The sequence below is a fragment of the Echeneis naucrates genome, chromosome 11 (assembly GCF_900963305.1).
Source record: "Echeneis naucrates chromosome 11, fEcheNa1.1, whole genome shotgun sequence".
Classification (NCBI taxonomy): domain Eukaryota; kingdom Metazoa; phylum Chordata; class Actinopteri; order Carangiformes; family Echeneidae; genus Echeneis; species Echeneis naucrates.
Window position 1 is genome coordinate 3,847,487 of NC_042521.1, and position 23,879 is coordinate 3,871,365.

Genomic DNA, 23,879 nt, shown 5'->3' on the forward strand with positions numbered 1-23,879 from the left:
GACAGCATTTTAAAAATAATATTTGGCTTTGCAGAGAAAAACAGGACACATGAGATTTTCCACATTACTTTTTTTTTTCCCTTTTCTTTTTTGGACATGCAGACAAAATAAAAAAAACGGAAATGCAAAACTTGCATATGACCTAATTTCCCTTGAACTCACTTCTGTAGCACATCAAAAAACAAACGACACCCTGTGATTGTCTCAAGGCGATGCAGCGTTTCCACAACAGCACAGTAAAATTCAAACTCCTTTTCAAAAGGAGACGAACGTCTAATATAAAGCAGGCGTCGCTGTAGAGAAGTGAGTAAAAATGAAGAAAAGCATGAACGTATTGTCACCGCAAAGATAAAGACCTTAATTATCTTCAACCCTTCACTAAAATAGTTGTGATTCTAAACACAGCGAGGTCAACGTCACCCCCCCCCCCCCCCGCAGACCTTTCAAATACAGTGCAGACAGGACAGTCAAATAAAAAACAATAGTTTAAAAAGAAAAAAAAAAAAAAAAAAAAGATAACACTTATGATAATATAACATTGGATTGATAAATGTATCAAACACAAACTTTTACATATTTCCCTTTAAGATTATACATAGAGATGATGGTTAAAAGGCACAATATAAATATGCACAGTCACACAAGACAAACAAATAACACAAATACACATTCTTGACGGTCAAGCTGCATGTGTGTAAATAAATCATCTTCAGGCTCAGTATTGTTCAGTCGTAATCTCAGCTCCTCCCTCCCTCCCTCCCTGTCCATGGCAAGCAGAGTAAAAATCCCCTTGACATACAGTTAATGAGCAGAGTGGAAATGTATTGCACAGTCGTCGTCCTTTGTTTTATTCTTCTCTGATACGACTCAACGAAGTTTGTGGGTCGTCATGTGTTGGATGATAAGAGTTAGTGATGGGGCTGCAGTTTTAAATTAACAATTAGATGATTCATTCATTAAATTCCAGCTGATTTGATGCAACTGTCTTATTAATCATTTGAGCTGTTAAATCTCACAAAAAGCTTAAAACGTCTCCATAAACGTTATAACTTCAAAATGCTTAATTTAACATAATACTCAAAGAAATTCAGTTCACCAACACTGAAGACAAAGCAAAACAGCAAACCCTCAAATTTTGAAACTGGAAACAGCAAAATATTTTTTGTTGCATATGAAGTCAAAGATGAACCAAATAGGCGAGAAAATAATTTCACTAATTGTTAATGAAAACATTGTTAGTTAACAAAACAGATGACTTTAAGTAGAACTGAACGAAACAGCTACAGAGAGCACATGTTGAGTAATGTCTCAAGCTTCCTTTTTGGTAAAAGACCGTTTTGCCAACAGCTGATTGTGTAGCTACATAAAATTGAAACAACCAAAAAACAAACATGTCATTCTAACTAAACTAACAAACATTATACCTATTAAAAAAAAAAACAAAAAAAAAAACAACAACAACAAAACACCAACAAACACTGATAAGGATCTGGAGCAGAAACATTTGATCAGGGCCTTTCTGTCTTTTAACTGAGGTCTGAAACTTGTCAGCTACAGATGTTAACAGCCCGCCTTGACTTGAAAACACTGAACGCTCAGACGATGCAGAGGGGGGATTTGTGATTTGTGTTATTCATATAAACTGATTCCAACAGAAACCCATTGGGGGCTTTTGTTTAGATTGAAATTAATCTTTGTGTGATCAAGGACACTTGGGACGGTGGCCTGAGCAGTCCAAAAGACAGGTGGTGTCAGCATATAACTGCCTTGTGAAAACCACGGATCTCCAAATCTTCATGAACTCAATAAATGTCTTCACTTGCGGCTTCAAATGAAGGTTTTTTTCCCCTCAACCAATTTTAAGAACAACTAATTGTAGACTGTACAGAATTGTATATATAGACCAGCGTGTCCAAGATTCAGACTTGAAATAAGTCGAAACAAATATTGACGTTCACACAGGAAAACAACTAGATGAAGTAAACAAACCAGACCATGCTGTTGATGGTTACAGCCATTCCAGTTTACGCCAAAGAAATGGAGGAGCTGCTCAGCTGCTGGGGGACGGTGAGGAACTGATCTACAAAGATCTTAGAAAACAAGAACAAAACAAACAACCCCCCCCCCCCCAAACACTATTGCATTTATCTGTTTTTAGTATAAAGTGGTTAAATTTGCTGATTATTTTGTTTACTACGACATTAAGTCCTCAGGGGACTGTGATAGTACACTCCAGAAGCTGTGCATTGAGTGACAGATAATACTTCCGACTGCTGCGACATGAAAAGCTAAAAAGGAATTCAAACTATTCAGCCAAAAGCCCCAGTTGATCTTTAATGCATCCCGCTAGCCTCGCTACGTCCTGTGTAATGCGTATTATAACTACTGATCATGGACCACACACAGCTGACTTTGGTACTTATGGGGGGGGGGGTTATTTGACGCCAATGACTAGGTGATTTGCAAATGACACAGCAAAACGATGCATTCAAGTCTTTGAATGATTGCAAAACAACCCAGCAGGAGTTCAGCATTTTTGAACAAACCAGCTTTGATATCATCCAACCAACAGAGAATGCCAGATAAAGAACAATGGGCCTTTGGTTGTTAATATCCAGAAAGACACATGAAAATATGAAGAATAATGTTTGCTGTGGGAGATTGTGATACTTGAGGTAAAATGAGATAAAAGGTAGACAGAGGATGTAGGAAAAAAAGAAAAAAGTTTACGTCTTTCTTTCTGTGCCCAAATCAGTGCCAGTTTCAGCCGTGGTGAGCTTAGCTGCCATTGAGGGGGGAGCGGTGGGTGTGAGGAACCTTTATTCAGCCGCCGGCTGCTGCATCCAGTCCGTTTCTCACGGTCGACCCAAAGTCCGCCTCAGTACATTTACCACCACACATCACACAGTGAGTCATTAGTCATCTGGGAAGGCAGACAGGCGTTTCTAATAGGAGAGTTTGTTGTTGGGGTTGTGGAGAAATTTCTTGCACAATGTCTCTCCACGAGCCAACAGGACAACGGCTACACTTTTCCCTTTGATGTGCGACAATCAATGGCGCCTCTCCTTTACAAGAAGTCCAGTTCCAGCGCTTGGTGCAGGGACACAAGGTCACCATGAGCAGAGATCCGCCAGAAAGGCATATTGTGCTACACAGACATGGACAAACATTTAGCAACACACACGCTTAGACTGTGATGGATAATAATTCATCTATCAAAGGGAAAGACAAACTTTAAACACTTGAGATGAAGCCTGAGAAAAATAATAAAAATTGGGCAATGACCGACCAATAATTATTCAATTATCTTAATAAATGTACGATAAAATGAATTTCTTACGAACAACCAGATACTGCAGCTAAGCTTGGCTGCCTTCTTTAGCACCACAGACTGACACGCTAAAAGGGTGCAGACAATCCTCCCCAAGAGGTAACAAATGAACTAACACTTACCTGTTTTGCCGCAAACTCCTCATCCCGGCCATCACCGATCACCACATAAGTCACTTTCTTCCCAAAGCGAGAGATGATCCTCTCAAAGCAGCTCTCTTTTCCTGCAGCAAAGGAAACACAGTCTTTGCTTAAAAGGCCTGACTTCCTGTCTAATAATCCTGTGACAGCAGGATAGCTAAACTCAGGTTATTATTGGCACCTATTTTGGTTGCACTGTAGATGTTCTCGATGGGAAAGACGTCTCCCAGGCCGTACAGCAGCACTTTGGCCAGAGCTGGAACAAGCTGAGTGGTGGTGACCAGTACGTTCATACACTTCCCCCTTAAAGATAGAAATGAGTATTAACGCAGTCAATATTTTGTGTTGCTTACAGGATGTAAATTTAAAAAAGAAACCACAATGACAAAAATAATGTATATTTTTCCCTGTAAAGGGGACTTCCCAAACTGCTGTAAAGACCCAAAGTCAAATTGCTCTAACCTGGACTGGATGAGCAGCAGAGACTTGAGCGCTGTGCTGAGCCAGGCGTCTGTGACGTTCTCAATCTCGGACTGAAGTCGGACGAGCAGTTCCCTCTTCATTGGATTCAACAGGCCTGTAAGACAACGAGAGGTGTTCAAGTCCAGGCTTTGCCTTTCACTTTCTCTATACTGCAAGGATTAGGCACAAGTAACAGGCACCAGAAACAGCACGTCAACTTCACACACACACACACACACACCTGTTTATTTTGGCCACTGGGCTGAAACTTTATGTCAACACAGCCACAGAAATGGGTTAAAAATAAGTCTTGCCTAACTGCGTTTCTTTCCCTTTGCCCTTTGGACAATGACCTGAGGATTAGTGGTCCTTCACATCCCGTGAGAGCTAAAAGGTCTTTTCCCTTTCTCATATCTATGACAAAGACCAACAACAGAGGAATAGTGTTGGTAAGAGACATGACCAAGAATCTGACAGACAATCTGGAAAAACTCAGCTTGCAAACAAAAGCACCTAAACAGATTCTCAGACTTGTTCCAAACGTCTTCCATTTCAGAACTACAGAAACCACAGAGGAAATCCGTTGCACTCTGATGCGTACACTGAAATTGACTGTATGTATGAATGAATTCATTCTGCTCCCTCAGAGTGACACAGCATGAAAACAATCTGTTTAGAAACTGAAAACTTTGGGATTTTCCAGACCATGTGTGTGATGTAAACTCACTTCCTACATTTCCTTTGTAGTTGTTGTAGATCTCTTTTAGCCGGCGGTAACGAAAGGCAAGTTTGCGCATCCACTCAACACCCCCCTGGACTCCAGTGGTGGCTCCTGATGCCCCTCCCCCACTGGGGCCATTGAAGCCATCCGCCAAGAAGTTATAGTTACTGAAGAGGAGGCAAAAGGATGTGGTGATTTTACTTGCCACAATCCCGAAGTATGTGACAAAGCTACTGTGTGTGTGCTTAGATTAGAGTGGTGTGAATCAGAAACCTCAGGTCCTGTCCATTGTCATCAGAGGCCACGTCCTCAACATGGACTTGATCACATTCCTTAAAGAAAACAAAAAGAAAAGGGACCCCATGTTTTTGATTATTATTATGATATTACCATTGATTTTAACTTCAGTGGTTTAAACCTTTGAGACTTGTGTATGTAAACAACAACAACAACAACGATACAGAAAGGAATGTTAACAGGACTAAGGACAGGAAAAATGTTCTTTCAGAAAAATTAACACATAGTTTTTACTGGCCATCACATTGTACCTCCAGGTCATTGAAAAAAAGGTGTGTGTCTGCCAGTTCAAAGATCAGCTCCTCCATCTGTAAACCCAAGTTCAGCACCGTTGCTGGGTCCTGTACAAACACAATAAGATCCACTTAAGAGTTAAAATAATTACACTTTTAATGTCATGCTGCATGCTCTAATGTGTTGCTTCTTCAGAGACAAACCTTGCCAAATTTCTGTGCGTAGGAGCCAGTGAGCAATGAGTGAAATATGATGATGGTCTCATCCAGATCCCACAGAAAAATGCGCTAAAAGGAAAAGTGAAAATTTACTGTACTTGTGGGGAAAAAGAGCAAATAAACATTAAACTCAATTTCTCATTCTTCTACAATGTCAGGAGGTAAATTTTTCCAATTCATCAAGAAAAGAAAACCCAAAACAAAACAAGTAGGCGCTACAGTAACTCCCAATCACAAGGAAGCATTATGAGATGGAAAGGAAGAATCAAAATTAATGTCACTTTCCGCCTTACTGAAAGAGAAAACCTACATATAGTACTTTTAACAATGTGCAAGTCAACTGTTTGGTCACCTCCAGGTCACTGTCTGCAGGTGGGGAGTTATCAGACTTCTTGCCCTTCCCTTTGGCTTTACCAACAGAGTTCCTGCGTCCAACCTCATCCTGCTCTCTGGCTGCAGCAGGGAGAGCCACGCCGGTGGGAAGAGCTGCGCCGGCAGGGAGGTTCTCTGGTGGGGAGGCATCTTCACGTACAACAGAACACACATCGGTCATTTAAGATTATTATATTTCATCTGTTATCTGTCTGACAAGGATTATTAAAATCACATGCTCTGAATCCTGGTGAATACAGGGGTCACAAGAAATGTAATATGATTAAAATCATTATGATCACACAGTGTTATGTAAACAACAATCAAAATGTTCCAACAAAAGGACAATAATCCAATACTGAGAGAAATAATCTAAATCCAAGGCCTGGCATCACCTCTGGGAGGAAGTCCAGCTGAAGCAGCCTCCTCTGACTTCACAGCTGAATATCCAGCCACACCCACAGCAGCACCCTGATCATCGCTGCTGGGTAGCCCAGTGGGCACATAGCTGGGAGGCAGAGCGTAGTACTGAGAGAACTGACTCTGAGCCAAAGTGTTGTAGCCACTAAATTCCTGGTGCAAGAAAAACAAAAAGGGTAATGAGACAAATAAGGCGGCGTTTTGTTGTTGATTTCATCACGGTAAAACTAACTTGTTACCTGCACTGTGTTGGAGGATGTAGTTGTGGCTGTAGCTGTAGGGATGTTGGAGTATACACTAGATGTTGTGAAACTTGAGCCTGAAGACAGAAAGAACTCATGTAAAACATTGCTAGCAGAAAAAAAAATGGAAAGGAGGGAAAATAAAAGCTGTAGCATGGTTTATTTCTAGGTGCTCCTCGAATATTTGCAGAAAGTGTGACAGCATTGTCTTAGGAGACAGAGTGAGGTTGGAGGTTGCAGCTTGCCTTGGCTGGGGTATGAGTAGTGCAGCTGGCCTGGCTGGGTTGAGGTATATGTGGTGCTGAAGCTGAGAAACCCTGGCTGGCCACCAGAGGGTGCCTCAGGCAGCCCTGTCTCTGTTTTTATGCCTGGCCACATAGCACCTGAAGATAAAAGAGAGCAGTAGAAGCAGGGAATGAAGGAGGCAGCAAGAGGAGTGGTGCACTGAAGACAGGTCAGAGTTAAGAAACCAGGGCTTATAGTCAAGATGTGGGCCTTGTGTGTTTAAGCAGAGACCAAAAGCAAACTGAAGTCACAGCGCCAAAGCACAGTGAGGCTTCGAGAGCAAATGAACAAAGGAGTGATGCTGGTTTTAGTGTGTGGACAGCGTTAAAATAGGCTGTTTGAGTAGGAGGGACACTAACCAAAGGGCGGGAGGCCGTAGGTCTGGCCGGTCTGGGGAAAGGCCGAGTACACAGTGGACTGGGCGAGAGGAGGAAAGGCCACCTGGCTGGTGTACGACGTCACAGCAGGGCTGAAAGAGAAAGGGAGAGATGGCAAAAGAATGGGCTTTTCAGTGCATGACAGTTATAAGTGCCTGCACAGCACAACAGGAAACCTAGATTGTAGCTACAATGGTGTAACAAAAAACAATCTTGTTTGTGTCTCTTGGTGGGTTTTTACTTGAAATGTTTGCACACTGTTAGCTCTGCTATTCAGCACAAAGGAGTCTTTAATCTGCACAACATCAGGACATAATGAATGAAAAATTCACATTTGTCCCTTTGGGAGGACTCACTTGTTTCCTTGATAAACTTGTTGGGTGTATTCAGATGTAGCCGTTGTGTCTGTAAAAAAAGAAAAAGAAAAGACAACATAGCTTCAGTTTGACACAAGCGTTTGTATCTTATTGTGTGTCATTTGGAAATGAGAAAGTGTTTCTGTTCGTACCAGAATGTGCATACGAGTTCAGTGAGTCACCACATGTTTGAGGTGCTGCCCCTCTGTCGATGTCCGACTGCTCCTGATCACCTTCAGTCAAAGACAAACTGTAAGCGTTTCAGCAACCTCTCTGTAGGCTTTCTGCCTTTTCCACATTCCCTACTCACCTGGATCAAGCTGGGCAGTTGACAACGCAGAATAAGAGTTTTCCTGCTCTGAAGGGCCTAAAACAGCAGCTGGACTTCCATCATCGCCCAGATGACTAAAAAAAAAAAAAAAAAAAGAGCATCATCAGTTATAATTATATAGAATTTCTTCAGTCGTCAGTCATCAAAAAACTAAGAAAGTTTCCTTTGGCACAAGGCAGATGGAATTGCAGAAAAACAAACCACTGTGGAAAAATAATTTCTTCAATAGCGGTTTGAAAAAAAATAAAAAAATAAAAAAATCAGGATTTCCGCTTTGTGGTCATCAGACAATGTAAGCAGCATCTGAAAAGGCTTCTAAAGATCTGAAATAAATTGAAAGTAAGTGACCAGGCAAAGACCAACCTTGGCTCTTTCTCCAGTCTTCCATCTATGTCAAGCTTGGCTTTCTTTGCCTGCACAGACACAAAGGAAAGTTCATAGAAAAGTATTCTTTCTTCTCTGCTTCTTCTGGGCCGTGATCTGCTTTGTGAAGCTGAATACAATATTTGAAGAGCATAATATATGACATCCACTCAAAATATTTACATGAGCCCCTTGAAACTACAAGCTGTGATCCTGCACCACTTGCATTTCATATACTTTAGATTTTACCTGTTTTAGGAATATTCAAATATTAAAATGATAAAATACTCTCCTTCTGTTCTGTGTTGGTATCCTTAGTGTTTACTCACCGGCAGCTCAGGCAGCTCCTGCGAGTCATCCATCTCTGCAGCAGAGCGACCCGACATGTCTGCGTGCTCAGCCTACTCTCTGTACCCTGAAAGCCTGTCTGGACCCTGCTTTACACAACCACAGGAGCAAAAACACAAAGGCACAGAATAAATGGCCATGGGTTATGCCTTATGTAGTTGAACGATGCGCAATTCTCTCCTCCCCTTGTCGCATAAGTGCTAACAGACGCTCCCACCGCCCACCCACTATCGCACGGGGGGATCAGCAGGTCAAAAGGGAGTCGGTGGTGAAGAAGAAATTGGGGCACCTCAGTCTTAGCTTCAGCACGAGACCTGCAGGTGAGATAAGCGTGGCACTGTCGTTGCTCAATCTCCCCACCATGCTTGTGTTTACTGTGGGATTAAGGAAGTGTGCCACTTTACATGTGACCGAACTTAAGTTCAATGAAAACATATTCTCCGGGAGCATTAAGTACTCAGGTGCAAGCTGTCATTTCAATAGATGTTCCCGGGGGATAAGATCTAACCTCAATTTGTCCACTGCTCGCTCAACTGGCCTTTCCTCTCGGCTGGAGAGATGGAACATTTATATAGCTGACATAATGCAGACACAGAAAGAGAAAATAGGTCAGACAGAAAATTCAAAACCGTACAAACGTGTCAGGCAGTTGTCAGTCATGCACGTTCTGAATCAAATGTATGGCCCCTCAACTGACTGGAACTTCAAAACATTTTGTCAGTTTATGCAAGATTTATGTGAGTGAACTCAAAAGCTACAGACAAACAAAAATCAGGCCAATGGGCAATTTACTGACAACAATTTAACCCTGATACTTATATTGTATAGATTTTGACCACAGCATATTTAACCGTAACTACCCGTAAGGTCCAAAAGTTTACATGTGAAAAAGACCAAAGCATCTTCACTTTTAAGAACAGAAGTTAAAGAGAAATCGCAAGGGCATAATTTTACCATGGATTACACTGTCGGCCATATCATTTTTAGCCTATATCATTTTTTTATAACGGAATTAGAACAAATTTGACATTAGCATTTCATATTTGATCTGTACTACTGGATGCACTGAGATGACAACACTCAGTCGATTACTATGATAGTGAGGAAAGATGAAACTTTTTCAGTCGTCTCTAAACAGGATGGATGTGTATTTGGGAGCAATGGTTGAGTTTGTATTCAGCAGACAGACTACAATACCTAATCCCCCGTTTTTTAGAAACATTTGAATGCACCTGTCCCTTTCACTTCGCACAATGCTTCCTACCTCCAAGGCCCTTAACCTGCACCTATTTTACAGTTTAAAAACCTCTGGAATATAGATTCATTTCTGTAAGTGGTCTGTAAGGTTGTCGAAATTTCAACAACCACCTCCAATCAATGGCAAAAGGTCTCCCAGTTTGTGTGCACTGCTGCTGTCATTTTTTTGTCTTAAAACAAAGCCACCATCCTATCAGAGATTGCAATTGGTAAACAAGCTTCTGGCAGTCACCTCTCTTCTATCAGTATCATAACACCAGTCAGGTTGACTTTTGCCACGCGAGGACACCCTGGCCCCAGTACAGGATCCTTTGGCTTCACGTGATGGCTGTCTTTAACAAAAGGATGGAGCATCGAGGCTAGTGACACCACATACCACCAATAATCAGTTAAACTGTCACATCAGGACCAAAAATAAACATTGAATCAAATACTGAAAAAAGTAAATCAGAAGAGATTGTGGTTTACTTCACAAAGCAGTGAAACAAGTTTTGCGATTACCCAATATGTTTCCTGGAAATAAATGTCATTGTTCCTGATTATAAGGCAAAATCTCTGATATTCTCACATAGTTATATGAGTTTAAAAGAGGAATTTGGTTTTCAGTGAAATATCTGAAGAGGTTTTGGGATTTTAAAGACTTGAGAACGAAACAAGATTCATTTCACCCCCAAAAAATATTCATTTTGAAATATTCAAGAGCTGCAGTATAGTTGGTTAACCAGCTTTAGTTATTAAAATTTACAGTTTGCTTTGCAGGAAATTATAATACATTAGTTTTTACAACTTATGGAAGACTTTACTGTTCAGAAATGTGTTTTGAGCATCAAATCTTTATATTTCAGAGAAATGAGATTGCCCATTTGCTATTCAAAACTATTATTTGATTGTCAAAACAGTTCCCAATTAATTAATCGATTTAATGCTTCATCTCTGAGACAAACAGATGAAGCTGGCTGTGTGTTGTCTATTTCTAACATTATTCACATTGTGTTGTACTGTTGGCAAATCTGTGCCATGTGTTTGTTGTGATAAACCCAACAAATAGCCAAGCCGAGGACAGTTTGCAGTGAAGGTGAAGTCTTGCATCGGACTATTTACTGAAGAGATGTTTCGTATTTAAGCTTTGATTGAAACGCAGAAACACACTTTGCAAAGTCACCTCATGGAGTTAGACAAAGCCAAAAAAGCGCTGACTGATATGACTGATGTGAACGATTACAGCAGTATTAAAGCGGTATTACGCCAGCATTTAGACGCAAGCTTCCCTACATGGACGTCCGCTTTTCAGGATGAGACATTTAGCGTCACTTTGGACACAGTTGCCGATATACACATCCAGTCGTCCGCTCTCCGTTTCCCACACAAGCTCTCTCGATCGCTCGGTCATAACGGGGGTTAATCAACCGGCTACACTTAGTTTGGCCCGACCATGAAAGTTTTCCGCTCCAGAGATTAGCCGCGGCCCGCAGCCATCGGAGTGGGCAGAGAAATGGCAGCGTGTGAGAGCATCTCCCTCCCGCTGCACCTAAACGCGGAGCCCGTCCAACACAAACACCACCGACACACGAAAACGATCAACGTCAGCCTTACCATTGAAGGTGTGAACAAGAAACGCTTTTAATTTAAGCGCCTTCAGCTGAATCCACAGTCTCAAGCTTTGTCTGTTGTTAGGGAGCACTATTTGGCAGGAAGCTTCATTGCAGAGTCTACTGCGCATGTGCAACATGGCGGTTCAAACGGCTGTTTTGTTGGTTTTTTTTTTAATTTCATTTTATTAATTTTTTATTTTTATTTTGAGGTGACAGGTGTGGCGTCGACACAGGTAAGGGGGTAAAGTGCATTTATTATTTGACCTGATGGACATCTTTTGTTAAATGTCAGCTTTGTCTAAACTTTTATTACGTCTAACAAACGCAGAAGAAAAAAAATGGCTGGTATTAGCACGAATGGCTAATAGTTATTTTTTAGCTAGCTAGGATTGAATGTCAACGTTTCATTAGGTTAATTTAAAAATGAAAAAGTGTCAAAAATGCAGTTTAAATAACAACTTCCCCATATTTAGTCCTGTAGTTGGGTTTAATAAATGAAAGAATGTTTCTAATCTTATTAGAAGTTCAATTTAGAGTTCAACAGAAAATGTATGCTCTAATTTAGCTCATCCTCATTATAAACTATTTTCTCTAATTATTACTTCTCTGCTCTTTCAAATTAATATATCTTGGTTGTACAGATACATTTAATGGATCAGTCCAAAACACAATATTTTGTTTAAAGCTACCATGAAATGAAACAGAAAACAAACAAGCAAGCAAACAAACAAAAAAACATTGTGATTATTGGGATATATAATTTAGAAAAATGGATCAATCAGTCGAAATGGTATTTGTTGTGCTGTTGATTGTGTGGGCTCTAAACTATATAAACATAATAAGACTGGGATTTGGATTGTTGATATAACAAAACAAGACACATTAAATTATCACCTTGAGTTTTTGTAATTGGCATTTGCCAATATTATTTTACTTTTTATAGCCAAAAAGTTAATTAAGTAAATTGAGTTAATTGAGTAATTGATATTGTATTCAGACCCCTAAATAATAATGACATGATTGCTGCAGAATTTGTTGATGTTTCAAAGTCACATTATATGTAACCTGCTAAATTGCATAAAAGACAGTTCATTTTAGTTTTAGATTTTATTTGCCATTTCTGACACAGATTACAATTTAATTTTTCAGTTGATCATGTAAATGAATCTCTTTTATACAGTAGCAGTTGCATGGAAATAAATATACATTAAAAATACAAAACAGAAAAGTAATACTTCCAAATATGGAAGAAAATTAGAACTGTGTTGCCTTACGTTTTATTTGATTTATTTATTTCCTCCGTCAGGCTTGAAAATTATTTTTTTCTATAGAAATGCATGAAACATTGACACTTAATGGGGCAAACCAAAGTAATGTACAATTTCTGTTTGAATGAAAATCTTCAAAATAATAATAGAGCATGAATTGCAATTTAGAAATTATGCTTAAAGAGATAAGCTGAATTATCCTTTTTCAATTAGCAACAATTTATTGCACTTTCCAGAAACATATTACGGAGTTTGCCAATGTCTAAAATGCTGGTACTGGAAAGCCAGCATCCAGCCAGCCAGCTCCACCGAGCAGCTCTTCACCAAGTTAATGAAGATTTTTTTTTTTAATACATATTATCTCCAGAAAAGGGACCAAGCCTTTGAGGGAAAAGTGATATGTACATACATTATACATAGATTAGGCCGCCTTGGACAGGCACAAGACATTCACAGTGCTTCTCTACATGATGCATAAACACAAAAACATTTTCAATCATAGATTCTATATTTTTCTGTTATCTGGAGTGTTTGCAATAAAACAGCAATCACTTTAACTTAAAAGACAATTGATATGCAGAATGTGCTATCACTGATATGGGCCTGTTATTGCTGGTTGATCTCTGCATCACACTCTCTGGAACAATGAGAAAAGTCCGTCATAAAGTTTACAAACAGCAGATAAAGATTAACACAGTCACTAGTTGGAGATGAGAAGGAGTTGGAGAAGCCCCAAAATATATTGCCATAGAGGAAATACATTTTTTTTTATCTATTCACATATACATCTACTAAGAAACATTTAGAACTCATTCATAATATATGTAGAACTTTATTAAAAGTAAACAGTTAATGTTTGTGGTTATTAAAATATGGAAAACCTTTTGGTTTTTCAATAAAATATATGTAACTTTCTCTTCTACACAGAACAGCAACATTTTGATCTTCAGTTTATGAGGACAAACCGGTCCAAAAAAAAAAAAAAACAAACAAAAAACGTGTTGTTAGAGCATCCCCTACTGTTTGGTCCAAGTATCACTAGTATTGTACAATATTGAAATGTCTTTTTTTTTTTTCTTTGTCCAAAGTGGAGATATGAAATTAAAAGTGCAAAGATATATAGCTGTTGAATCCGAAGTTGCTAATGCATAAAGCAAAATGTTTCACTTTTCTTGACCCTTGTTTCCTCAAGTGCAATTGAGCATTGGCCATGAAAACGTCTGCTTTACAACACGTCTACATGTAGACATGGCCAATGCTGCTGCTTCCATTCAAACTGCCTTTTGAACCTCAGGCACTTCTCTTCATGTCACTTCACCAGTATGTTGTAAGGTCTAGAGCCTTCGGAGAGCGATGTTTTATGACTCTAGAGTGCATCCATAGTTGGCACACGCGTATCAGTTTTTGGTGGATGAGGCAGAAGAGTAGGGCCACTGGTGTTGTAACATTAGAGCCCCTGTCTGTACACTATTGAAACTCAAGATCAGCCCATCTTCATTTATGCCCACTTGATCAGGTCTCCTGTTTGGTCCCTCCACCAAAATAAGACTCAGTCCAGAGCTTTTGTCCTGTTTCTTGTTCATTCCTGGAGCAGAGATGTTGGTGTTCACATAAAGGAGTGATCTGCTGGAGGTCCATAAGAGAAGCCCGGGAATGCTCCAGCTGCTTCCTTGACACTGCTGGTCACAGTTAGGGTGTCGGTGCACAGGGAGGACGACACAGGCAGGTGGGTGAACTCAGGGTCGAAGTGCCTCAGGTCTGTGGGCCCGGTCTGTCAAACCAACAAGGAGGAAAGATTAGACAAGAACAGCTTGGAGTATTACAGTGTTTTGGTAACTAAGTCATTGTCCGAGTCAATCTTCATGGAAAAATAAACAGACACTTTTCTTTAGTTGTAATGCAAATTCAATGTATTATTGTTTTGGACTGAGGAGATGAGAGTGTCACATATAGCTGTTGGATTTTATATAATAATTGATAGATTCCTTGAACTTACCACTGAGGGGATAAATGGAGGTGTGATCTTCTTGGCCATCAAGTCATCCCAATTGATTGGAGAAAAGAAGGGATGGTACTTGAGTTCAAGCTGGAGGGAGAAAATAATTGTAGATGAGCAGACTGACAGCATACAAACTTCATGCATTTCTTCGACAGTGCTTTATGCTACGTGTAGTTAAAAATCAGCTGTGGACACTTACAAAATCATCCTTGACTCCCAGCCTCTTGGTGCGGTCCTTCTGCAGGAGCCCCTCCAGCAGTTCCCTTCCGGCATTTGACACGTTGGGTTTGAGCACCGGATCCTTCTGCAGGATGTTGTTGTACATCTCAGCTGTGTTGCGACTGTAGAACGGGGGCTGCAAGATGAAAGTGATGACAGCAAATTAAGTTTATTTGATATGCCAACAAACTACAGAGTTCCATTTCCATCCTTAAGTCAAAGATTTTACTCACGAGTCCATAGAGCATTTCATAGAGCACAGATCCCAGGCACCACCAATCAACTGTGCGGTCGTACGCCTGCTTCTTGAGAACTTCAGGGGCCAAATACTGTTGGTACAGCAACAAGAATAAGTTAGTGCAAGCCCAATATTGATAATTTGTTCTGAACAATCAGGGTTGTGGGGATGCATGAAACTGCAGATTTCTTTGTACCTCAGGTGTCCCACAGAAAGTTGTGGTGGTGCCATTGGGCTCAAGGCCTTCTTTGCAGAGACCAAAGTCTGTGAGGACAATATGACCCTGTGAGTCCAACAAGATGTTCTCTGGCTTCAGGTCCCTGTGAAGAGAGGAAAGGAACGGATTATTGAAAAGTTAAAATGTTCCAACTACAGATTTTAATCACATTCGACCACACGGAGGCGCTGTGGGACAGTTAATTACCTGTACACAATATGCAAGGAGTGAAGGTACCCAAGTGCACTAGCTATTTCAGCAGCGTAAAATCTGGCTCTGGGCTCCAGGAAGATCCTCTCCCTCTGGAGATGGTAGAACAGCTAGAGACGGAAAAACACAACTTCTGTCAACAGATGCTGATGCACTGACCTGGTTCAGTTTTTTAATGTTGAGACTGGGCCTTACCTCGCCACCATTAACGTAGTCCAGCACAAAGTACAGTTTTTCAGTAGTCTGGAAAGAGTAGTGCAGCCCCACCAGGAAGGGATGCTTGATGTTCTTCATCAGCACACTTCGCTCAGCCATGATATGCTTTTGCTGATAAAGGGTGGGGGGGTGAGTAAAAGGATATATCACACTCTAAATTCATCACTGTGGCATTTCACTTAAAATGTTTAAGTGAATTAAAGGTGCTCTGTAAACATATCAAAGGGTCTTACCTCTTTCTTCTTCAGGATGATTTTCTTCTGCAGCACTTTGACAGCGTAGTATTTGGTAGACTCTTTGTGCCGTGCCAGCAGAACCTGTCAAAGAACAAATATTTACATTAGTAATGCTTTCAATCACAATGGTGTAAGGATGAAGGTAGATACATCAAATTAGGTTATCTAGAAAGAAAAATTCACCTTTCCAAAACTGCCTTTGCCAATGATTCTGAGGTAGTCAAAATCACAAGGTTTGATCCTAATGTGGAGAAACAAAGAAAATTAGGAACTTTTTTCTCAGACTATTTCTAAAAACTGTCATCATCAACACGAAAGATAAATTTATTTTACAAGAAAACTTACTGAGTGTCCTCTGCCAGTGAACTTCTTGAATGTAGGCACATCTGAAAGATATTAAATGGGGGAAATTATTAACACATTGTTATATTTGGAAAAGAAAATGAGTCAGATAGTCAGTGAGCAGTTTCTTCTTACCGGATTTTCAGGAAGTTGGTCATTTTCAACCTCTTCATTTTGATTCTCATCAATCTTAAGGAAACTATTAACTTCAACACTGAGAAAAAGAAAAACACAAGAGCATACTTTTAAATTGGGATTTACTCTCCAGCTATTATTGTTTTAGTGTTAGTGTTTAAGGTTGCATGAGTCACAACATGGGTTACATTTGACTTTTTCCTAAAGCAGTTTGCTAGACTAAAAAGCTAAATTAGTGCTTCCTCCACTGGATTCTGAATGACTATCTGAAACTTCCAGACAGGTCGAGTTAAGAAGAGGCTCACTGGCGTGTCACTCCCTGACCTGTCTGAGAAAAAGCTTAAACTGCTGACCCACAACAAGAAGGTTCAGACAGCTCTGCAGGACTCAGTGGTCCAGCTCAGATGCCCTCCTCCTCCTGGAGCATCTGCAGGGGACATGTGCAGCACTCAGGTATTTTTTCATCAACACACCGTACCCTCGAGGGCAGGTCAGCGTAACGGACCGGGCCATGTATCATGTAATAATTCCATTACTGGTTTATCCTTGTCTAGGGGACAGAGAGGATTTATACGAAAGGTGATTATGTGGTGGAGAGGTTGTTAACAGGCTTGTCATGAAAGGACTATTCTTAACCTGGCTTCTTGGACTCAGATTATAGTTTTCACAGAATGTCCTGCCAAACTCAGGTGGCTGACAGAATTGGCACAATGAACATGGAGCATGAATGGGCCAGTGATCAGAAATAAATGCTAAAGCCCAGATAGCCAGGAAGCACCTGATGCCCGGAGATGCACCTTGTGCCTCATCTTCAGGCCAATTTTCCATCAAATATCTTTTCATTTCTGCAGCGAGACTTACTGTTGACAGATATGTGGAGTAGACACCAGCTTCTGGATGAAGTCATTCAGCCCCATTTTTCTCTCCTTGATGAAAGCTGAAAATGAGAGGGGGGGGCATTAGTGCCTGAGAAGGCATCACACATCCAGCATAATACAACGCACATGATAGAAGAGAAAAGATCTGCTGTTTGTAAATTCCAAATATCCGGTTATAGGGTAGATTTGCGGCTTGTGCATGGACCTCTAATGCTGCGGGTTTATAGGTTATGCAACCACTCATTCAGATATCAACATTGGTGGCCAATAAAGCGGTTTCCATTCTAGATTCTGATAATGAATGCCCAATTTGTGTGACTTTAAGGCAGACATCACGACAGAGTCACAAATTAGTAAGCAAACGACTCACGCACGTTTTATTTTTAATTTTTTTTCCCACAAAATCTCAATGAAAGTGGAACAAAATCAGTTAGTAAATTAGGCTGAATTACAAATCATGTCACACACAATGGGAATAAACATCCTACGTTTTGTTAGGTTTGGGAATATATTCACCGTTTTAACGCTGAATGTCGCTGGTTATAATTAATTCAGTGTCTCACCGGTGAGAAGGGCTACGATCCCCCTCATTTTGCAATAAGTTAGGTCACATCCAGCCTCGGTGACAGCCATGATGATCGATAGGTAAATATCCGGTAAAAGCGTTTATTAAAAAAAGTAGCTCCTCTCAGTCAGACCAATCGGTCTCCGCCGACTTCAGTTGAGTAACGCTGCCGTCCGACCGTCTCCGCTCCGGTCCGCAGTGCCGCTGTCCGCCGAGCCGGCAGCTCCGTTTATTTATACGGAACACGTGGTGCTGTCAGGGGACGGAGGACACGCCCCCTTCCCCCGTCACCCGCCGTAACTACGGCAACCAATTGGGGAGGCCAGACGTCACGGGATTCCTCTGCAGCCATGGAGTCTGCAAGAAGCGAGGGATGACGATGAGGAGGAGGAGGAGGTGTGAAGGACCCCCCCTCCTCCCCCTCCTCCCCCTCCTCCTCCTCCTCTTCATCTTCTGTCAATGGAAAACTCCAGCTGACTGGATTAAATTCAGTGATGAGCTGATTTTATTCGCTGCTTCCAATCTTTCCTGCAGCTGCTTTATATTTGAAAGACTGTGGAGGAATGTGTGTGTCACGACTGCTGCGTCTGCGTCTGCTACCTGGCGATGCAAAAAGCTTACACAAATCCATAAAATTTCCAGAAATCATCGTGTGTGTTGCTTTCTGAATAACTTGTGGATTTCCGTGGCTGAAGAGGTCACAATAATTATGACAGCAGGCTTAGATAAATTCAGAGAAATTCCACGTGGCATTGTGCTCATCTAAGCTCCGGTAGTGATCAGTCCAGCTGTCAGAGATTTGGTCCACTAACCCTGTAAGTTACATAACTGTGCCATAATGCAGATAGCTATAATGCCTGAAGGGGAGAGTGAGCTGCATTTCAAAATTTCCAGCACTGGATACTTGGCTTCTCTAGATTTATTGTTTTGTTGCTGATTGTTTTTCATTGAAAGTTTGTAAGTTTCTAATTGTGTTTTATGAGAATGATAACACATTTCTCTTGCAGCTTGTTCTTGAAGTTGTGGAAAGTAAGATTATTAATGCAATGTATTTGCGCTTCATTTCTTTTGCATGACACTTTATATTTACTCAATATTTCATTTTTACTGGAGCATTTCGATGTTAAAGTATCACTGCAAAAAAAACCAAAAAACTGACTATTTGAAAGTTTTCTCTGCTGCTGAACTTTCCTTCATGCCCAGAGCGAGTGGTGGTGATTGTCACTTGACAGGACGTTTGGCCATTATCTGTTAAGAGAAGCTGTTATAATGAGCAGCATCACATCATCAGATTGGAGGCTGCAGAGACGACAGTAGGGGCCGAGGTGCACTTCATTATAAGAAAAGACATGATTAATAAGGAGTTTACGCTGGTATGGCACGGCAACTCTTGCTGAGTTCACAAGTCAAGTTTGATGCTGAACTTGTTATGTTTCTTCTAGACTGGCAGTTAGTCAGTCCTAGATTTTTCAGTCTGAGCCAATCTTTGCTCATGTTTGTTTGGAATTTGCTAAGTAGTGGATTATGGATTATGGATTGTCCATTAATCAGTTCATTGACAGCTCACTGCGGCTTTGCTGCTTTCACTTTTAACTTTAGAAGATCTGGGTGCTTTGTATACCGCCGTTTTCATAAACACCTGCTGTTCATTCTTGAGTCAGTGGGGAAGTCCTGGGTTTTTGTCTCTGGTTTGACGCGTGACATTTATGCATAATGTAAAGGAAGCAAGACTTCACAGGGCCTGTTGTTTTTGTGATATGGAAAGAGGAAGTCAAGTGCCTCGTCTGTGACATAGGCCCAAACAGAAACAAGCAGATGCAGAGCCAGCCCTTGGTGTATCATGTCACATTATGGAAAGCTACCTGAGCAAACACTCAGAGCTCGGTTTACACTGAAACACGGCAGATCCAATTTCAGTGCACCAGCACCTCTCAGGCTTGTGTGAGGCTCATGCAGTCTTTTCTGAATTGTTCAAGTGTATCATGTTATTATCTTTGGTAATGTTTGCAAGGGTGATTCCCTTTCATGCTGTTTTTCTCTCTGATGCTTCTGTCTTTGATTTGTGTTGTTTCTGATGTAAGGGAACAGAAAGTCAGGTGATTCCATCGGAAATTCAGAGCTGGGCAGAGTATTTCCTCTTTTTAAAATGTGAGGCACAGATCATAAAGGGTGGGAAATATCTCACATTGAAATTAGCCTTGTTAGAATCTGTGCTTTATGGTCAGTACTGCAACTAAAGATTTGCTTGTAAATCTTGTTTAATTTACAGAGTATTTTCCCTCTGAGCAGTTTGATAAAATCTCAGGATATGATGACAAGGTGATGACAAGCTTGTCTTATCTCTCATAAAAAATTAAAGATTCTCTGTCCTGTTGAAATGTAAGCTGTACAGTCATTTGAGATGTGTTCAGTTTCTGACTTTATAAATGTCTCTGCAGTGCCTGCACTGTCATGTGTCACATGACAGATTAATCGGTTTTTATTTAGCCTCCACACAAAGGCTGCCCTGCTTTTCCATCGCTCTGTCCAATCGTGTGACTGATGCAGCGCAGCACTTCCGCTCGCTGACAAGCACTCATGTGAATCACAGATCCAGTAAAAGCCTTTCTTGCGTTCATGGGGTACCAGCAATAGACAACCCCCCACCCCCCTCCAAAACACACACAGCCCCAATTTATGTTGCTCATGTGTGAAAAGCCAGAATCGGTTCCTCATTGAAACTCATACCGACATTTGAAATAATGTAGAACCAAAATCCAGCTGTGCTGAACCGATCCTTGATTGTGTTTGTGGTCCTTGAGGTTTATTTTAACAATGAACTAGTTTAGTTGTTCATTCACACTTACGATCTGTGACTAAATGACTTTATACATGCCACAGTACGTTATAAACTATTTGATAAATGTTTGTATATGTAAAATGATTGGTTACCAGCCCCCTTGGCTCAGTGGTTAAGTGTTAAATTGCCTTCAGGATATTATAAACATGACCTGGGAATATATTTTTCAGAGACTTAGATGCTTAACTGTGACTCAGATGTGTTGGTAAACTAGGAAAGGCACTGAATGGGGCTAACCGAACACTAGACGACTATCTGCTCCCAGCTTCCCTCCAGTGCAGCAGGTAGGAGGCAGCAGAAGGGGGATGAATGAGTCATAGGGGCAAACAGGTCCCTGGTGACAGGACTGTTAACTGTTGAGGCTGAGATGAAGTCTGCTGGCTGATGAGGACGGAGGATCTCTAATTACACCGTGGGCTCTGAGGAGTGATCATGGCCTTGTGTGTGTTCACACCCACACAGTCATGCCAATGTCATCTGTCTCTGCTCTTGCTTCAGAGCAAATTTCTTTTCCAATCTCATCTCCCTGCAGTTCCTCTTTTCCATCTGAGCTTGCCGCTTGCATCCCTCTCTCACATACTGTCGGCACTTAGCATTGCTCATACAGAGAACCGCAGAGAGGCAGCCTGGAGGTGGCGGTTCAGTGCAACAGCGTTGCAGTGCAGCCTCAGGCCCCAGCGAGTGGGCGCAGATTTTGGCTCACAAACTCAGAGTTAGAATTACGCCGTCTTTGTTTCCCTCCTGAATTCTCAGGCACAACATGAGATCTGTTTTTTATTTTTTCTGGGCTCCACAGGGGTTTGATGGCTGCTCATGTGCCTGTTTCATCAGGCAAAAAAAGAGGCTAGAAATCTCTTCTCTCTATGCGATGACTCAGACACACTCTCCTGCTAGATTATTCCATAATATTTTACTTTAAGGGCTGATGAGCCAGCCTATTAACAACCACAGTTATAGTAATGTGACTGTTATAATTACCATCATGATGATGTTCAAGTTGTTTTCAGTATGTAGCCTGGTATTAGTGTCAGCCCAACACGGCTGTATATGACTCAGCAGGTTTCATGTGCATTACTGAGGTAAAAGGGAAGCAGATAAATAAAAAAAAAACAGAAACCATCTCTTCATTCTCTTAACTGCAGCTTTCACATCAGCCGAAAATTATGAATCATCTGACTGTGTTGTTCTTTTTTTCGTCTGTTCATGAGGAATAGTGTACTTTCTCGGTTTACAAGCTATTACACTTCTAGTAAACAAAACCGTTACCTGTATAATTGACCTGCTCACTGAATGTCACCTCTTCTCTGGAAGCTCACAAACAGTCAAAAATGAAATGAACTCGCTAGTAAAGAAACCGCCATGCCATTCATTCACTGCGGTCTGCGGAGTGTTGATAGTCTCACATATCTGGTCTCTTCCTTATGAGGTCAGTGATTCCAATGAGATGATCACCGTGCAAACATCTGCTGAGAATCAATCCAAGCATGACAGCTGGAAACCAAACCAAGTAATCTACCAGATAGAAAAAGATTTAAATAATGATGACAACGAGTAGCCTTGTCTTAAGATTTTGAACCGGTTGACAAATTGTGGCCTGACATCACCCAAAACTTGTCAGAAATTACAACCCGTACAAATGAGATAATGTGTGTTAGTGCGACTGTTGCTTTTTACTTGCTCATTGAGGACCTGACCTCACTGAAGATAATTTAGAAGTAACTTCTTCAACAGCAAAGTCAGTTCATGGCACACTTTTTCAGTCAGGTGCAGTTTTTTAACTGTAAGCTGGCTAAAGCCTGATCCTGCAAAGTAATTTTGATACTTCCATATGATTGGCTAGAATACAATATTAGTGAAATTAAGTTCATTTGTTGGCTTTGCAAGGCCATAGAGAAGGTATCCAGGCTCTAGTCCAATAAATACTTTCAGAGAAGTTTGTGTTTGTTCACAGATAATACAAAAACACAGCCAGCAGGTGGTTAGCATATATTAAATGTATAAAACAAAGCCTGGCCATGACAATCAGCCTTTAAAAACTTGGCTTTTGCTTCATGATTGACTAACAGACATGAAAGTGATTTCTATGTTCTCTTTGAGCTCTGGGCAAATAAGGGAACAATCTAATATAACTGTTCCTTTGAGGTTTATTTCATTTTATTAGAAAATTTCAAATCTGCTTTTCATATTTGTCATTCATGACTCTGTTTTTACATCTATATCATTCGAACCGAAGCTGTTTTTCAGATTATTGGTAAACGCCAAATTCATCTAATTCTGTCACGATCATCTCACAATCAGGTGACCTGCAGAGAGGAGGTGAGAGGCTCTTCGCTGGACATTACAAAATTAAACACATACTACAGAAATGGATGATGAAGTTCTGGATGGTGCAGTTAAAAGCAGCTGTCATGCTGTCAAAAGCAATTTAAGTAGAGGCAATGACATCAAAGTGAGCGAGGAGGAGGGGGCTGAATAGTAAATGAACAATCATATACATACAAGAGTCACATGATTGAATAGACAAAAATTGACAGTATCTAAATGACTGAGAGGAAAACTTCGTCTTAAAAAAACGTCTTAAGGTGCATCTTCCTCTGCTGTGTGGCTGATTGGCTTCACATTAATCCCCAACACATCTCATATAACAGACAATGAATTAAAGGAGTGCCTACCTATGAAGGATTTCTTGCCGGTCTTCATATCTTCCTACGTGTTTGATTATGTTCTCTATCAGTCAGTCTGAGATGAAGAACGCCTGGCTGCTGCAGAGCGTTCAGGTGATTGAGTGCATGAGAAAGACGTGTCCCTCCTGTAAATATGCCTCTCTCTTCGTCCCTCTTCGCCTTCACTGCAGCTCTGGCCAGAAAAATCTTTGCTTCACAGGCAAATAACTTTCCCAGCTGTGCTTCCCTCTTCCTTCTGCCTCCTCTGTCGTTTCTTCCTCCCTTTGCCCTGCCTGCACTGAGACCAAAAGATCTGTGACGCACCTGCTTCTCTTGCTCTATGCACCCCCCCCCAGCACCACCTCCACCCTCATCTGTTCTTTTATCTACCTGGAGAGCCGTGAACAAAACAAAAGCAGAAAGCAGGTGTCTGGTTACAGCTCTCATGAGCGTGGGAGTCCCTCTGGTATTTGGGGGGGGTGCGGTCTCCGTGACACGGGAACCACCT

The 23,879-nt window shown here is 41.0% G+C and overlaps 2 protein-coding genes across 7 annotated transcripts; both read right to left on the reverse strand.

The window, feature by feature from the left end:
• Positions 1–496: 496 nt before the first annotated feature.
• eya3 (EYA transcriptional coactivator and phosphatase 3) lies at positions 497–11,461 on the reverse strand. 4 transcript variants are annotated; one of them, XM_029514477.1, is made up of 19 exons: positions 11,348–11,461; positions 8,479–8,583; positions 8,150–8,199; positions 7,766–7,860; positions 7,608–7,688; positions 7,456–7,504; positions 7,082–7,191; positions 6,683–6,820; positions 6,440–6,514; positions 6,171–6,359; positions 5,756–5,925; positions 5,389–5,472; positions 5,203–5,292; positions 4,928–4,986; positions 4,661–4,821; positions 3,934–4,048; positions 3,653–3,774; positions 3,454–3,554; positions 497–3,148 (listed from the first exon to the last, which is right to left on the reverse strand). In XM_029514477.1, exons 2-19 carry the CDS (start codon positions 8,533–8,535, stop codon positions 3,068–3,070), a joined length of 1,827 nt encoding a protein of 608 aa, XP_029370337.1. In that variant the 5' UTR covers positions 8,536–8,583; positions 11,348–11,461; the 3' UTR covers positions 497–3,067. The 4 variants fall into 4 exon arrangements, with proteins under 4 accessions (XP_029370337.1, XP_029370335.1, XP_029370336.1 ...); XM_029514475.1 differs by having other exon boundaries at positions 6,171–6,348; positions 6,435–6,514; XM_029514476.1 differs by having other exon boundaries at positions 6,171–6,348; positions 6,435–6,514; positions 8,479–8,586; positions 11,348–11,453.
• A 2,203-nt stretch (positions 11,462–13,664) lies between these two features.
• On the reverse strand, positions 13,665–23,659 carry LOC115050885 (serine/threonine-protein kinase Sgk1). 3 transcript variants are annotated; one of them, XM_029514009.1, is made up of 13 exons: positions 23,381–23,659; positions 17,288–17,363; positions 16,427–16,505; positions 16,295–16,335; positions 16,133–16,190; positions 15,947–16,030; positions 15,693–15,824; positions 15,495–15,607; positions 15,267–15,390; positions 15,066–15,161; positions 14,813–14,968; positions 14,611–14,700; positions 13,665–14,385 (listed from the first exon to the last, which is right to left on the reverse strand). In XM_029514009.1, the coding sequence occupies exons 1-13, from the start codon at positions 23,406–23,408 to the stop codon at positions 14,221–14,223; spliced, it is 1,242 nt and encodes a 413-aa protein (XP_029369869.1). In that variant the 5' UTR covers positions 23,409–23,659; the 3' UTR covers positions 13,665–14,220. The 3 variants fall into 3 exon arrangements, with proteins under 3 accessions (XP_029369869.1, XP_029369868.1, XP_029369870.1); XM_029514008.1 differs by lacking the exon at positions 23,381–23,659 and adding an exon at positions 17,868–18,099; XM_029514010.1 differs by lacking the exon at positions 23,381–23,659 and adding an exon at positions 17,821–18,099.
• Positions 23,660–23,879: the final 220 nt, after the last annotated feature.